We start from the raw sequence: 12,933 nt of genomic DNA, 5'->3' as shown, positions 1-12,933 counted from the left end.
GTAGGCCACTTTGCAGCCAGGTGCCTTGGATGAAGGCACTGGTGGCTCAGGAGTGCCCACACAGAGAGCTGGGCAAGAATGGCCAAGCCACTGCTACCTTGGATTGCAGCTTACTGCTATTAGCTTGCCCATGTGGGCCAGCACCTGGTGAAGTATCCCAATGGATGAGAATTTTAACCCATCACCATGCTAGTGAACATAAATGCCTTTATGCATACAGATATGTGTTTCTTCTGTGTTTGCTATATAAATATACTTGGTTAGTGCAAAAGCAATTATAATGTTGCACGTAAATAGCCTCCTGTTCTTTTTATTATAAATGGTGTATAAGAAGCTTAATCAGGAAAAATAGTCATGTAATATTTCTATCATATTTTGTGTTTTTGCAGTGAGAGAAAAACGCAAGAGTCTCTATATAAACCACGTAAGTGAAAATGCCTCGCTATGCAGCTTTCTCCTTGTTGTCTATATTATAAATGAGAGCTATCACTCGTGATTTCCACATTGCTGAGAGGGTGCTGATGCTTCACATGTTTGTTGTGCATCAGGATCCTGAAGTGTAGGCCTTGACTATTGAGTTAGTGGAACAAATCTGTTGATTTTTAAGACAGTATTATGCAAACAAGCAGTGTACATAGGTAACTGGTATCTGGGAAAAAGAGCTGCACATGTTGCTATGATTTTTAAAATTACTACAGAAGCTCTTGAAACTTTAGATTACATTTGTATCTAAGTTTGCATTGGCAGACAACTACAGCATTGGATATTTACATGGTTGTTCTGAAGTGTTGATGCAAGGTAAATGTGAATTGACATGTGCTACATGCTGAGTATGAAGACAGGGGGTTGATATGCTTATATACCCTGGGCATTTTTCAATTCAGTTCTCTTCTGTTTGAATCAAATTCTCAGTGAAGCTGAGAGCAAATGCCCTGTAGCCTGCTTTGGTACAGGAACAGGTTCTTCACCTCAGTTAGAATTGTTTGTACTGCTGAAGCACCTGGAACCAATGTGTGAAGCCTTGTGCTGAAATATGCGGAGTCATGGCTTAGTAAAATTGAGAAGGGAAAGAACTCATTTTCTACCAAATGCTATGTTTGCCTTTAAGGTGAATGGGGAGAAGCTCTCAAGTTTTTCTCTATTTCATTTTTATGACACGACAGCTGCTGAAACAAACAGATATGCTTTATACCCACTTCATCTCTTTGTGCTGAAGTGGACACTTGTCTAGGTCCAGGTAAACTGGATCAGGGCACAAATGCAGGTGGTTTCAGCTGAATGCTAAAGTGGGACTCCTAATTGTGATTCACTCCAGAGCTCACACCTGCAGAAAGGGAGGGAGCCACGAGGGCAGGAATGAACTGCTGTGTGGGGTGAGAGGGCAGGGCTGCTTCACTTGTTGATAGAACTGGTTGGTGTTGAGTATTTCTGAAACTGCTGCATGGCTGTCAAAGCAAGCTGAGATTTTCAGTTTCCCAAGAGTTAAGATTCTGAGAAGTCATGGGATACTGTGAGGCTTACAAAACCCTTAATGTTGCCCTCACTAGGTTAGCAGATGTTCTTGGTCCTCATCTTCTAATCCCCTATAAAACATTCCCATTGTTTATAGTGCATGTGAGGGTAATTTGCAGAGCTGTTGTCTTGTTATAAAATTACTTGGAAAGCCAGTGTAGTGGCTTCCTGTAAACTTTATAATGTGTACTAAGTACCAACAATTTCATATGTACAAATTGTGCTGTGAGTTCTGATTCCTCCAGCAGATTAACACAGATGGTTATTACAGATGCTGCTGGAAGCACCCTAGTGCAAACTCTGGTATAAAGTGATTTTAGGTGAGGCTGGACATACCACAAGAAAGAGAAGGGTGATCATATCACTGAGGAGTTGTGTTGTTGGGAGCTCAGTGTAGCAGCATATGCAGTTGATGTGCTAAGTACTGTACCTCTTCTTAATTTGTTTTGTTTTTCCCCTCCCAAGTCCCATTCAAAATATTGGCTGAGGTTGCAGTAGTGTAAACTTCCCTCAGTGGTTTACTGCTACCTTAAGTCTTTGTACTTAAAAAGTACTTCTTCTGAATTACAAAGCTAAAAATAACCTTTATGAGGCTGAAGTCCTTACCATGTCTCTGTCTTTACAGGTCAGTTAAGCTTTTTAGGCAATACTCATAGATAAAAGCTGTATTTTCAAACATGTCCTGTAATATTTTAGGTTGTTCCTTCAGCACACCTGTGAGTATTTATTCAGCACCTCCTAAATCTTAAATGCTGAACCTGGTGTACAAACTGGGTAATCCTTTTTGAAGGGGTAGCTGTGACTTGCAACTGGAAACTGTCTTTACATTTTCAGACTGCAGGGAACCATCATGGTTTTTATATCACCTTGTTGGAAGAAATTGAAGGAATTAGTTAGATTTAACAGTTGTATGTGACAAATGATGGGTTTTATTTACATGGTACAATGGTTTATGATATACTCTATAGATTGATCCATTCTTTTCCACTGTTTCTCAGTGTATGCTAACAGGAGCTTTTGCTACTCATCTGTTTCCCTGTTGATGTGAAGTGCTGGGTCCCCACATCTTCTCTGGTGGAAACATTCCAGAGGACACAAATTCTGTACTGTTATTATTTTGTCTTTTTTTTTTTTAAAGAACTCCTCACCATAATGCAGCACATTTTTCTTTTGTGGTTTTTCAATGATGTCATCTTTTTTGTTGTTGTTTTTTCATGCTTATTCTCCTTTTGTGATAAATTACCAAGATGAGCAACAAAGTATTTTTATCTTTTTATGCAATATCTGCATAATTGGTTATTTTGCAGGCAGAATTGAATTTTTCCCAAGTGATATAGGGGGCTGGTTAGAAAGAGAACTGTCAAGAAAAGCTGGGTGGGTTTTTTTTAACTGCTTGCCAAATTCTGTGTAGTAACAGATTAGTGATTTATACAAATGTAGTTTTGAGATATTACTTATGAAAAAAAAAATTAGTATTGTCTCTTCCTCATTTAAAAATGCACTTTCTTAGCATGATCACACCACTGTTCTTTTCCCTTCTCACTTGCTTTTGTTTGTAGGATATGTTAATTGCCTGAATAGTTTCCTGTGATCCCCAAACACAAGTGGTGGGCTCCTGCTTTGATTTGTTACACTTTGTCAAGAGCTGACAGTTGCCATGTTTCAGATTCACCTTGTCAGTAGGTGTGATGGAAGAAGCCAGCAGCTGCTCTTGTTTTTTGGGGTGGGGAAAGAATGAAAGGAGGGAGTGACAGAGTGCTATGGAGGAGCTGCCATCTCTGAGTTCCCATAGGGCCCAAGACACATGACAGGCTGGGAATGATGCTGAAAGTTCCCTCCCTCCAATGTACCTGACCTGTTTGCTTTCTTCCAGCCTGTTTTAATTCCTGAGCAGTTGCAGCAGACTCTGCTTCTCTTTCCATTGCACTGGCAGTCAGTGTTTTTTGTTATTTTATGGCTTTTTTTATGCTGCCTTGGTGTGCACATGTCTTTTAATCTGCTTAGTCAAGCTGCTGAGAGGGATCAAGATGCAGACTGAGATAGGGGTGTTTCCTTTCTCAGAGAGGAGAGATTGCATCAGTGTCTCTGCCTGTACAAGGAAAGCAAACAGGAAGACAGACGTGCTTTGTGTTTTTAGAGGAGGTGGTGGAGAAAGAGTGAATCTTTTATTGTTGTTGCAGTAGGCAGTTCTTTTTTTACTGTGTTTTTTGTAAAGGAAAGGAGCAGGGTGAGGGGAGAAAAAAAGGTTGTTTTCTCTTTCAAGTTTTTCTAGAAATGTTCCCTTTCAGACAAGGAGAAACTGCTCTGTTAGCCCAAGTAATTACTTCTCTTCTAGGTGAGATACACTCATAAAATGAATCTATGTTTATGAGTAGTAATACCCCTTAAAATTAAGGAGTATTTTTCACATGTTTCTATATTTCTGAAGGAAGATAAAGGGTAGGAAAAGGGAAAGAAAATAAAAGGAAATAATGTCTCACCTTTGCATATTTTATTTTGGAGACTCCTTGCCAGCCTTGTAGCAACAGCAACCTTTCATCGTTGTCTTTTTTAGGGATCTGGACATGGCTTCCACTGTCTGCCACCTGGCAACTGGATGTTAAATTCCAGCAAACTAATACTATTTTTATCATTCCAAGTAGAAAAGTTAACATCTATGTATAAACCTGAATTTTCATCATCTTGGGGAAAAGTTACTGGGCAACACTCGTGTCACAGTCCTGGTCTTTGTAAGTGACCCTGTAGTGATTCACATCAGGGGAAGCTTCTCCCCAGACACAGTACTGGGGACTTGCAGAGAGCAGTTGGGTCTTTTGCTGTACATGTTGAGGCAAGAACAATTTCCATGCGCCTTTTTGCATGCTTCCTATGTAGCTCCCAAATTTTCTTGTCAGATTGAATCAAGAGGCTGCTCTGCTTCCCTGTTGTAAAACTACTGGACATGTGACTGATAATCAAACACTGTCAACTAGTGATTAATGAGTAAATAAGATACATGCTGAAATGGGAGCATAGTCTGAAAAGTAGTTTAACCTGTGAAAACAAAACATAACATAAAACATGAAATGTTGTTTTCAAGTGGACTGCCTGAGGCTGGCTGTTGTAAAGGCTTATAATTGCTGTCCAAATTCCTTAAGGTATTTTAATTCCTTACTTGAAGAGAAGAACAAAATAAACTGAAAAACAGGTTAGAGGCTTCTCAGGTGCTCTTGAAGTTCTTCTAGAGATTGCTTAATGTGGCCTTTGTTCCTTTCCATTGCACAGTCACACAAAAAGCAGGTCTAGAGGGGGCCTTTATAGGCCACCTGGTCCATTTAGCAGATTCCCTACACTGATGCCATTCCTAATAGATGCTGCTTAAGATTCTTTCCAGGCATCTAGTAAGTTAAAATTAACAGGCTTTTTTTAATGGCTTACCTAAATTTACTGTTTGAAATGTGTTTTTCTAAAGTCTTGTAGTTAGCTTCTTTTCCTGTCTTCTAGGGTGAAGAATTTTACCTGTCTTGTCAGCCTCAAGGCGCTAGGTTATGTCAAGTGATAAACTTTTTAATGGGGAGAAACAAAAGATGACCTTGGAGTTGGAATGAGAACATGCAGGACAGCTCTTTTACAAGGGGCTGTGTAATACTTGCTTTGCTGGGGATGTAATAAAGTCCCTCTGGTGAAATTGCACAACAGTAGCAATTACATGCTTTGTAAATATAAGCCTTTGAGCTGATTTTAACAGTCAAAGAAATATTTAATCTTTCATGTTTGTAAAGCAGGGTGCTTTATCAGTGGTTAAATAGGGCCTGCATGTGCTGCAGAGGAGTTTACTGGTGGTTGGTTGCTGAGCCCCTCAGGAGCTCAGTGGTCTACTGACATCATTTTCTATAGTTGGCATGAGTAAGGATGAGCTTTGAGAGCCAAAAACTTGCAAGTACAGATCTAGTCCAAGCTAAGCTAGTTTTGGGCATTATCAACATTGGTGAAACTTCAGCTGAGGGCAAAGTTGAATCATGAGGAACAAGAGGTTTACTTTTTACTTTTCCAATTACTTAAGAGTAGTTGGACTGGATTTTTTTTAAATTGTAGTTGTTGGCAGAGGAAGATGAACATACAATGGTGCAGTTTCCTATTACTTTTGTTCTGGTAGATGTACCAAAGGTAGACAATTTTGCTGTATTGGCATTATGCAAGATGAAAATTAGTGCAGAGCTTTGCAGAGCCATGCAGAGAATTGTGTTGCAGGGTTTGCTTGATTTGGGAAGTAATTTGTTGACTTGTAAAATCATGTTTCTTCTTTGAAAAATGTTGTCAAAAGGAAATCATGTCCTGAAGCAACAGAAGATCCTCAAGATAGGAACCTCCCTTTTCCAAGTCAGAAGCAGTCCTGGTATTTTTGCTTACTGTTGTAATTTGGCTTTATGTGCACTTTTATGTGCCAGTTTTGCCTTTTAACATCTTGGCCAGCCTCTACTGCCTGGAAGCTAATGGGCATGTCTGCACAGACGGGTGCAAGCAAGCCTCAGTTTTTCCGGGGGGGAAAATATTATTTAATAGGACTTTTTAAAATCATGCACCATCTTACACCTGGTTTGCAGGAAGCAGAGAAACTACTGTCATTATGTAGTACAGGAGCTCCAAATCATCTTTTGATGGACAAGTGCGAAAGAACACTAGAAAAGGCTGAAAGCTGTTTTGCCAAACTGGAAGCTGGCTGGCTGAGGACCAGCGCTGGTACAAAAGCTTCATTAGGGGAGTGTTGTGCCCCAACAAATGAATCCTGCTGAGTTTCAGGGCAGAGAGCCACCCTAGTGCTGCTGGAGAGGCCAGAGCTGGCCCTTCAGGTCAATTCTGAGTGTGGGTTTTGGGCAATGTGCACCATCCATTAGATGTTACTACACAAAACCCCTCTGAAGTGCCTACTTTAACAAAAGAAATAGTAACATTTCTTCTTTGCCCACAAATTAAATCTAATTTCTAAGTCATGCTTCCTCAGGGAAATTAACTCTCTTGTACGTTCTCATTGTGAAAAAGTTAGGAATTCATTGTGATCCCTTTCAGAGCAGGTACCCAGAAGCAATTCTGCAGTGTTTGTATCATTTTGATGGCAAACCAAGCCATTAAATTTCTGATAAAATGTTTTTATGTAATCTTCAAGTAAAAACCTGTAGTCCAAACATCTTAAAGCACATGGGATTTGGAAAATTGGAATATGTCAGGATGAAGCTGGAAGAAAATAAAGTGGTGATATTTGCTTAGTACTTTTGTGCAAAGGAAAAACAACTGCTAGTCTCAAGAGCTAGGAGCACCTGCATTATTGGAAGCTGAATCTTGATCTGTTAGGGCTTTTTCTGTAGCACATTCAAAGACTTAGCAAGTTATAAAGCAGTTTTCTGTTCTATATCTTTTCCTGTTAAGAAATTCCACAAAGCACCTTTTTCATATTCATTGTGAATAATGAATGTCAGCATTTCTTAGTGGATGTCTTTGGTTCAAATGAGAAAAATAGCAACTGTTTCTGGAGTAAAGAACTACAAATCCTCTCCACCAAATGTTAGAAGATTGGTCCAGAATTCATCTCAAGAGCTTGTTCAGTATAGTTTCTTGTCGAGAAGCAGAAGCCTGTGTCTAAGCTGTGCCTGGTCTATGTTTTTTTCTCTCTTCTGAACAACTTTCAGTGATGGAGATTCTATCGCTGCTCAAGTAATTTAAGGTATCCCTGCTATTAGAAAAAGGTGGTGGCTTAAGAGGTGATGGCAAAAACACGTCTCACACTTTCATGCACAATCTTAATTTTCCATAGTTTAATATAAGCCTGCTCTTTCTTATCCCACCCACAAGGGTCATGGACAACAATGTCCTTTTCTTTGTAGCTTCCTTCAACATGAATTAAGGCCATTATTTTTGCTTTGTTCCTGGAGAAAACCTTTCCAGCCTGCCAGCTGTCCCTTGTAAATCAGGTTTTTCAAATCTCTGACTGATGTTGCTTCTCTGTCCTCCAGACTCTCTGAAATAAATTCATTATGCTTGAATTCTTGAAAAAGTGTCAAAAACTGGACATAAAATTCCAGGGGCAGAGTGGATGGGTGCTCTACTCTGTTGCATATATGGTAACTCTATAAATTCTATTGATATATTGCATTTTTTAAAGAAAAAAGTCCTCTGCAGGTTAATGTCAGCTGCAAATTCGATAAAAAATACTTTGGTACTGTGATCCAAGTTTTTGGTCAGTATTTTATGTGGAGTTGACTGGTACCTCTGTAGGATTTCCCTTACTTCAACCTTCCAATTTCAAGTGTTCTCTAGCTGACCAGAATATAGTTTTCCAAGTAGTTTTTACCTGCCATGTTTTCCTTGGTTTGCCCTTTGGGAGTTTTATGTGAGATGAAATTGAGAGGCATGACATCTAAGGAATGTCTTGGCTACAGCAATAATACTGTAGCTACTGAAAATATATATCAAGTGAGTCCCACTTCATATCAGTGAGTGTTTTGAATTAGTAAATGTTTGGAATAGCAGAGGTTGTCAAAGCTTCACACGTGTCCTATGCTCATTTTTGCATATGAAAATTTACAAAAGGAGGTGTCCCAGTCTGTCCTTTTCCCTGTACCAGCCTTATGATGGGATAGAACCGTAGAAAGATCTTGTTAGATGATTTGGCTAATTTCTCCAAATGCTCTGTAGTCATTCTCAGCTCTTTTGGTTTTTTTTTCTTAATTAGAGCCTCTCTGACTTGTCTAAATGGGAGCATTTTTGTGGTGAGCTGTGATGGATTTGAAATACAAAGGTGTGAAGCTCTTGTACAATTTTGGTCATAAACCTATCCCATTGAAATGGCCATGGGAGTTTGTCTGTAGGACAGTGCTGAATGCTGAGCTGATGCACAGTAACCCCTTTGGTCCTGTGCAAGGATGCAGAAGGTTCCTGTGCAGCATTTTCTGGGGGCTCAGAAAGGTCTCTGACTGAACTGTGGCACTTCACACATCTCCCAGCTTAGTCAAGATGAAGTATGAAACTAAGGGTGTTTTCCAGCAATTGGCAAAGGCAGAAAATGTTACCTGCTGCATCATATGGCTGCAGTTGGGCCTCAGAGTAGAAGCTGGGGATGCTGATCTCCTGACAGGTCAGTTATTCACGTGGCACAGGTGTGTGTATATTTACCCAAGGATGCATAATTTGTAATTGGCTTTATAATTGGCACCATTCTTCTGACTGGCAGAGGTGCTTCTTCCTGCCAAGTTGTTGTGAACAGAAAGTGAGGCATGAGATACCACATATTTTCCTGAGGTGTGAAAAGTTCCAAGCCTAACCAAGTGAGATGTGGGCTGAAAACCCAAGAAGAATTCTGTTATGTGGTGGTTTCAGAAATAAGGTGCATTGCTCTAATTATTGACGTGTCAAATGTTAGAGTGCTGTTTACATAGGAAAATTTAAATCTGATAGTGATGTTGCTATAGAGTTATTTTCTGTTTTTTAGTTGTTTGCCTTGAATGAGTCCGGTATATTTATCTTAAATTTTATCTAAACCTTTAAAGCATATTGACACTTACTATGCAGAAAGAAAGCTTTCCATGTGTTGGGTTTTTTTAAATAACAATGCTGAGATGTGTGTATATCTCCCTTTTCCCCCCTAGCTGCTAGAGTTTCATTTTTGTTGTTTTTAAGTAGCTTTGCCTTTATCATGCCTGTGGAAGGTACTCAACAGACGAATGCAGATATTTAAACTCAGCTATGGTAGAATAAGAGCTATGAATCACCAGCCCCCTAGTAATTCTTTCTGTGTGCATCAATGCTAGTTAATAAATTTTATGGCATTAATATTCACAGTATTTCTAGTTTTTCTCTCTTGTCTAACGTACAATAGATTGGAAGGTAGATGGATTGTCAGCTTTCACAGTATTACAAAGTACCTTTCCAAAGTCTTGAAGGATTTTTGAAAAGGGGTGTTTCTCATTTTCTTGGTGAACTTTTTCATTCCCAAGAAAAGAAGCTCAGCCAACAATTTTATTGGTCAAGTGAAGGACCTTGCTAGAATTTGTTTGTAAGCTTTCAGATAATTTGAACATAATGTTTCTATAATTGTGGTAGCTTCAGAAAATGTTGGGTTTTTTTCAATTAACAGGAGACTGGTTTTTCACTTATAGATGTGAAATACAGAAATATGACTTAGATGTGTGTAGGTTTTGCTAGGAGTCTGTCTGTCTGTGTAGTGAATGCTATTAAGAAGTCAGCTGCCTATGGAAAGTGGAGCATTGGTGAGCTGATGGATGCTGGCACTTGTAATAATATCTGTTTTAGAAAGTGGGCAGGGGAAGATGTGCTGAGGTAGGAGTCACAGGACTGTATCCTGGATACTCAGTTGCTCTGAGCTGGTAAATACCTCTGAATTCTGCTGATGGGATTGAACTTGGTCTCTCCACTGAAACACTGGAAACTACATTAATTGTAAGATGAATTAAAATTTCCATGTTGATGTGCCAACTGAATTTTAAACCTATTCTGTAGTGAGTTAAATGTGTAATTTGAGTGATCTTCACTTTACTGACATAGGTTCTTGGTCAAATTATTTGCTAATGTAGATGGGATAAGCAAAGATAGAATCCAAAAGGATTAAGAACTGTGAGAGCTATTAGCTGATGTGATTGAAACTGTTCTCTTCAGCCTGGTGGAGTCCTGCCTACTCTAAACAGCTGATGGAGAAACTCTCTCAGCAAAAAATGTTTAGAAATAACCAGAGTTCTCAAATGCCAGTTTTTTGGCTGGATTTTTCAGTGTTTTTCTATGGTAGTGCAGCAAAAGGATTGAAATATATTGAAAACCTGTTGTGTTAGGATATGGGGTATTTTTATTTGCTTATACTCTTTTCTTCTGTTCTTTGATCAGTTTTCTTCCTTTCTGCTAACAATCTATTATTGATAAATTATTTTTAATGAATTCTCCTTATTAATTTTGTAGTTATAGTCTAAAGACCTCTTTCCCTTGTTTCATTCTGTTAGGAGCTTTTTTGAGGGTTTTAGGGTTTTTTTTTCTGCAAGCATAGTTTTATATTTGTTGCTGAACTAGTCTTTGCTAACACAATTTCTTTTTCACTCTTCCATTTACTCTTTTGGAATAAGGACAAAAATATAGGCCTTATTCATCTTTGCTTTCCAAGTGTATGTATGTATTTGAGTAAGCCTGCAGAAAAAATTTTGCATGTTTTTGGGGAAGGAGAGACACAAGGGATTTGTGACTTGAAAGCATTATTAAGTCTCAGGCAGGGATTTTTGTGACTTTTGCACTGTTAATTATTCCTCAACTTTCTGAACTGCTTCCAAACGTGATCACATTACTGTGTGCATCATGTGAGAGAGAAATTTGTCTTTTTAAAATTCTTACATTTCCTCTAAAAATGCTTTGGTATTACATATTTGCTATTGTTCTTTTGCATGTTTTTGATAGCATCCTCCTGGGCAGTTGAGAAGGAAGTACAGTTCCTGCTCCACTATTTTCCTGGATGACAGCACGGTCAGTCAACCAAACCTCAAGTATACCATCAAATGGTGGGTTTTACAATTTATTTGTTTTTGCTAGCACTTACATTTTATGTGTGTATTTATGTATACCTATTTATGAACCCCTCCTAAGCAAGCTTCAAAGGTTTTAGTTTTTTTTATAAGTAATAAAATTGTTTAATCAGTCATGCTGCAGAGTTACTGGGTGATGTCTCAGATGAGTGTTTTAAATTTCACTGGTGTCCTTTTACTGTTGGAGAGAAATGAAGTTGATATTTGTAGAGTATTGTTCTTTCCATTTTGTACAGTAAGAGGAAAATAGAGACCAAATGCTCAGGCATTTTGTGCTCTTTGTTAGTGATTGCTGATAGCCTCTCTTGAGTTGGCTGTAGGTTGGTTACCTTGGTGTACACAAATGCAAAAATTTAAGACAATATCTCTGCTGCAGAGGTGTTACATGAGAGACAAATCTATTTAGACTAGCACATCCAAAGGAGTTTGTAATGTGGTCACTAAGACAGTCCTTAATTTTTCTGTTAAAGGAAAAACAGGGGAGAGGAGAGAGGTTTTGTAGTTAAACTGATGCCTGATTCCTCATCAGCTCTTTCTGCCTGGAATATAGTCTTGCTTTTCTTCATGTTTCTGTCACTAGTAACTTAAAAATAGTTCTGATTAACACTTGAAAAAGGTTTTCCCTTTCTGAGGTGTTTGGGCTTTTTTTCTCCCTGAATCTCATACTCTTCTGCTCTAAAAACCTTTGTACACACCAGAAGTGCAGCCTTTTGGGTGGGTTTTGGGATTCTTTTTGCATTATACCTGCCATGACTCGTGGGAAGAAGAGATGAGTTCAGGTGCAGCAGCCAAGAAGCATTTTCAGGTCACAGAAGGACGAGCTGATAGTGGGGAGAAGGTTGGTGTGTTTGGGAGGGACTCAGGTGCATGGTGGGGACAGAAGAGCTGGAGGAGCCCGTGCTGGGATGGGGCAGGGCTCTGCAGGGCTCAGGCCAGGCTGCCAGCATGGGGAGGGTTGGAAGCTGCAAGGGCTCAGAGGGCTTGAGAAGGGACCACAGAGGGTGAGAAACTGAACTCTGGCACACAAACTCTTTGCATCTGCTGTCCAGCTGCACATTTGGCAGGTTGAAGGGTAAGGAGACAGTAGGATTATTGCTTCTGTAGGACAACTTCATTTTTCCCCCACACCTTGCAGTCTCTGCAGGAAAATAACTATTGCACATAGATAAATCTGAGGGAGGCATTTTGCTCATCTCTTCTAGGTCATGTTATACACTGGTGTGTTTAAAATATTGCTGTATCCACTGCAGCATCTGCAGCAGTCAGGGTGGCTGGGGTAGAGTGATGGAAAGCTCCATAATCATCATTTCTGCACTCTTAGTGCCAGCTGAACCAGTGTATGAAAGGTAGAATGAAACTTGGGTGAGTTACTCTCTTGCAGCCCTGAGAGACTGTCAGATTCTGATACAGATTTCTAAATAGTAAATATTTTCTAAACTTAATTTGACATTTTGTTACAAAGGCAACCATATGGGCAGCAAGCAGAGCTGTGCACATGGATTCTTGCATCTGCTTTCATTAAGTGAACTGAAGCTGCAAGTGTGTTCCTAGGGGCATAATTTAAAATTAAATTTTAAGATTAATTTATCTTGTGAATATCTTTCTGTCAAATCAAATTCATTCATAAATGTGGGTTTTTCTTGTGTTGAGTAACAGCTGTGGTCTTTAAATGTCTGTGGTACATCCTGAGTCCTTAAATATGTGCTTGTAGAAAAAAGCCAAATTTAAAAAGCATGTATGATCTAAAAACGTGTAATACAGGTAGTAAAAGCTCATAAAAATTTAGTAAAATATATTTGCTTTTAATGGAGAAAAATGTTTTCTACTGTATGGCTGTTCAAAAAACCTCCAGTCAAACCTGAAATAGTAT

General features: G+C 39.0%; 1 protein-coding gene across 3 annotated transcripts in view; it reads left to right on the top strand.

Annotated features, from left to right (window-relative positions):
• Positions 1–12,933, top strand: part of CCNY (cyclin Y) — a 120,014-nt gene that overhangs the window by 78,505 nt on the left and 28,576 nt on the right. For 2 of the 3 annotated variants that reach the window (XM_058023185.1, XM_058023196.1), the window contains 2 exons: positions 390–424; positions 10,939–11,039. In XM_058023185.1, coding sequence (XP_057879168.1) covers positions 390–424; positions 10,939–11,039 — 136 coding nt within the window. The remainder of the gene's footprint in view (positions 1–389; positions 425–10,938; positions 11,040–12,933) is intronic. The other variant, XM_058023205.1, reaches the window with a different exon arrangement.

The sequence above is a fragment of the Melospiza georgiana genome, chromosome 1 (assembly GCF_028018845.1).
Source record: "Melospiza georgiana isolate bMelGeo1 chromosome 1, bMelGeo1.pri, whole genome shotgun sequence".
Taxonomy (NCBI): domain Eukaryota; kingdom Metazoa; phylum Chordata; class Aves; order Passeriformes; family Passerellidae; genus Melospiza; species Melospiza georgiana.
The sequence above is the reverse complement of the archived record's forward strand: the minus strand, read 5'-3'. Positions and strand labels throughout refer to the sequence as shown.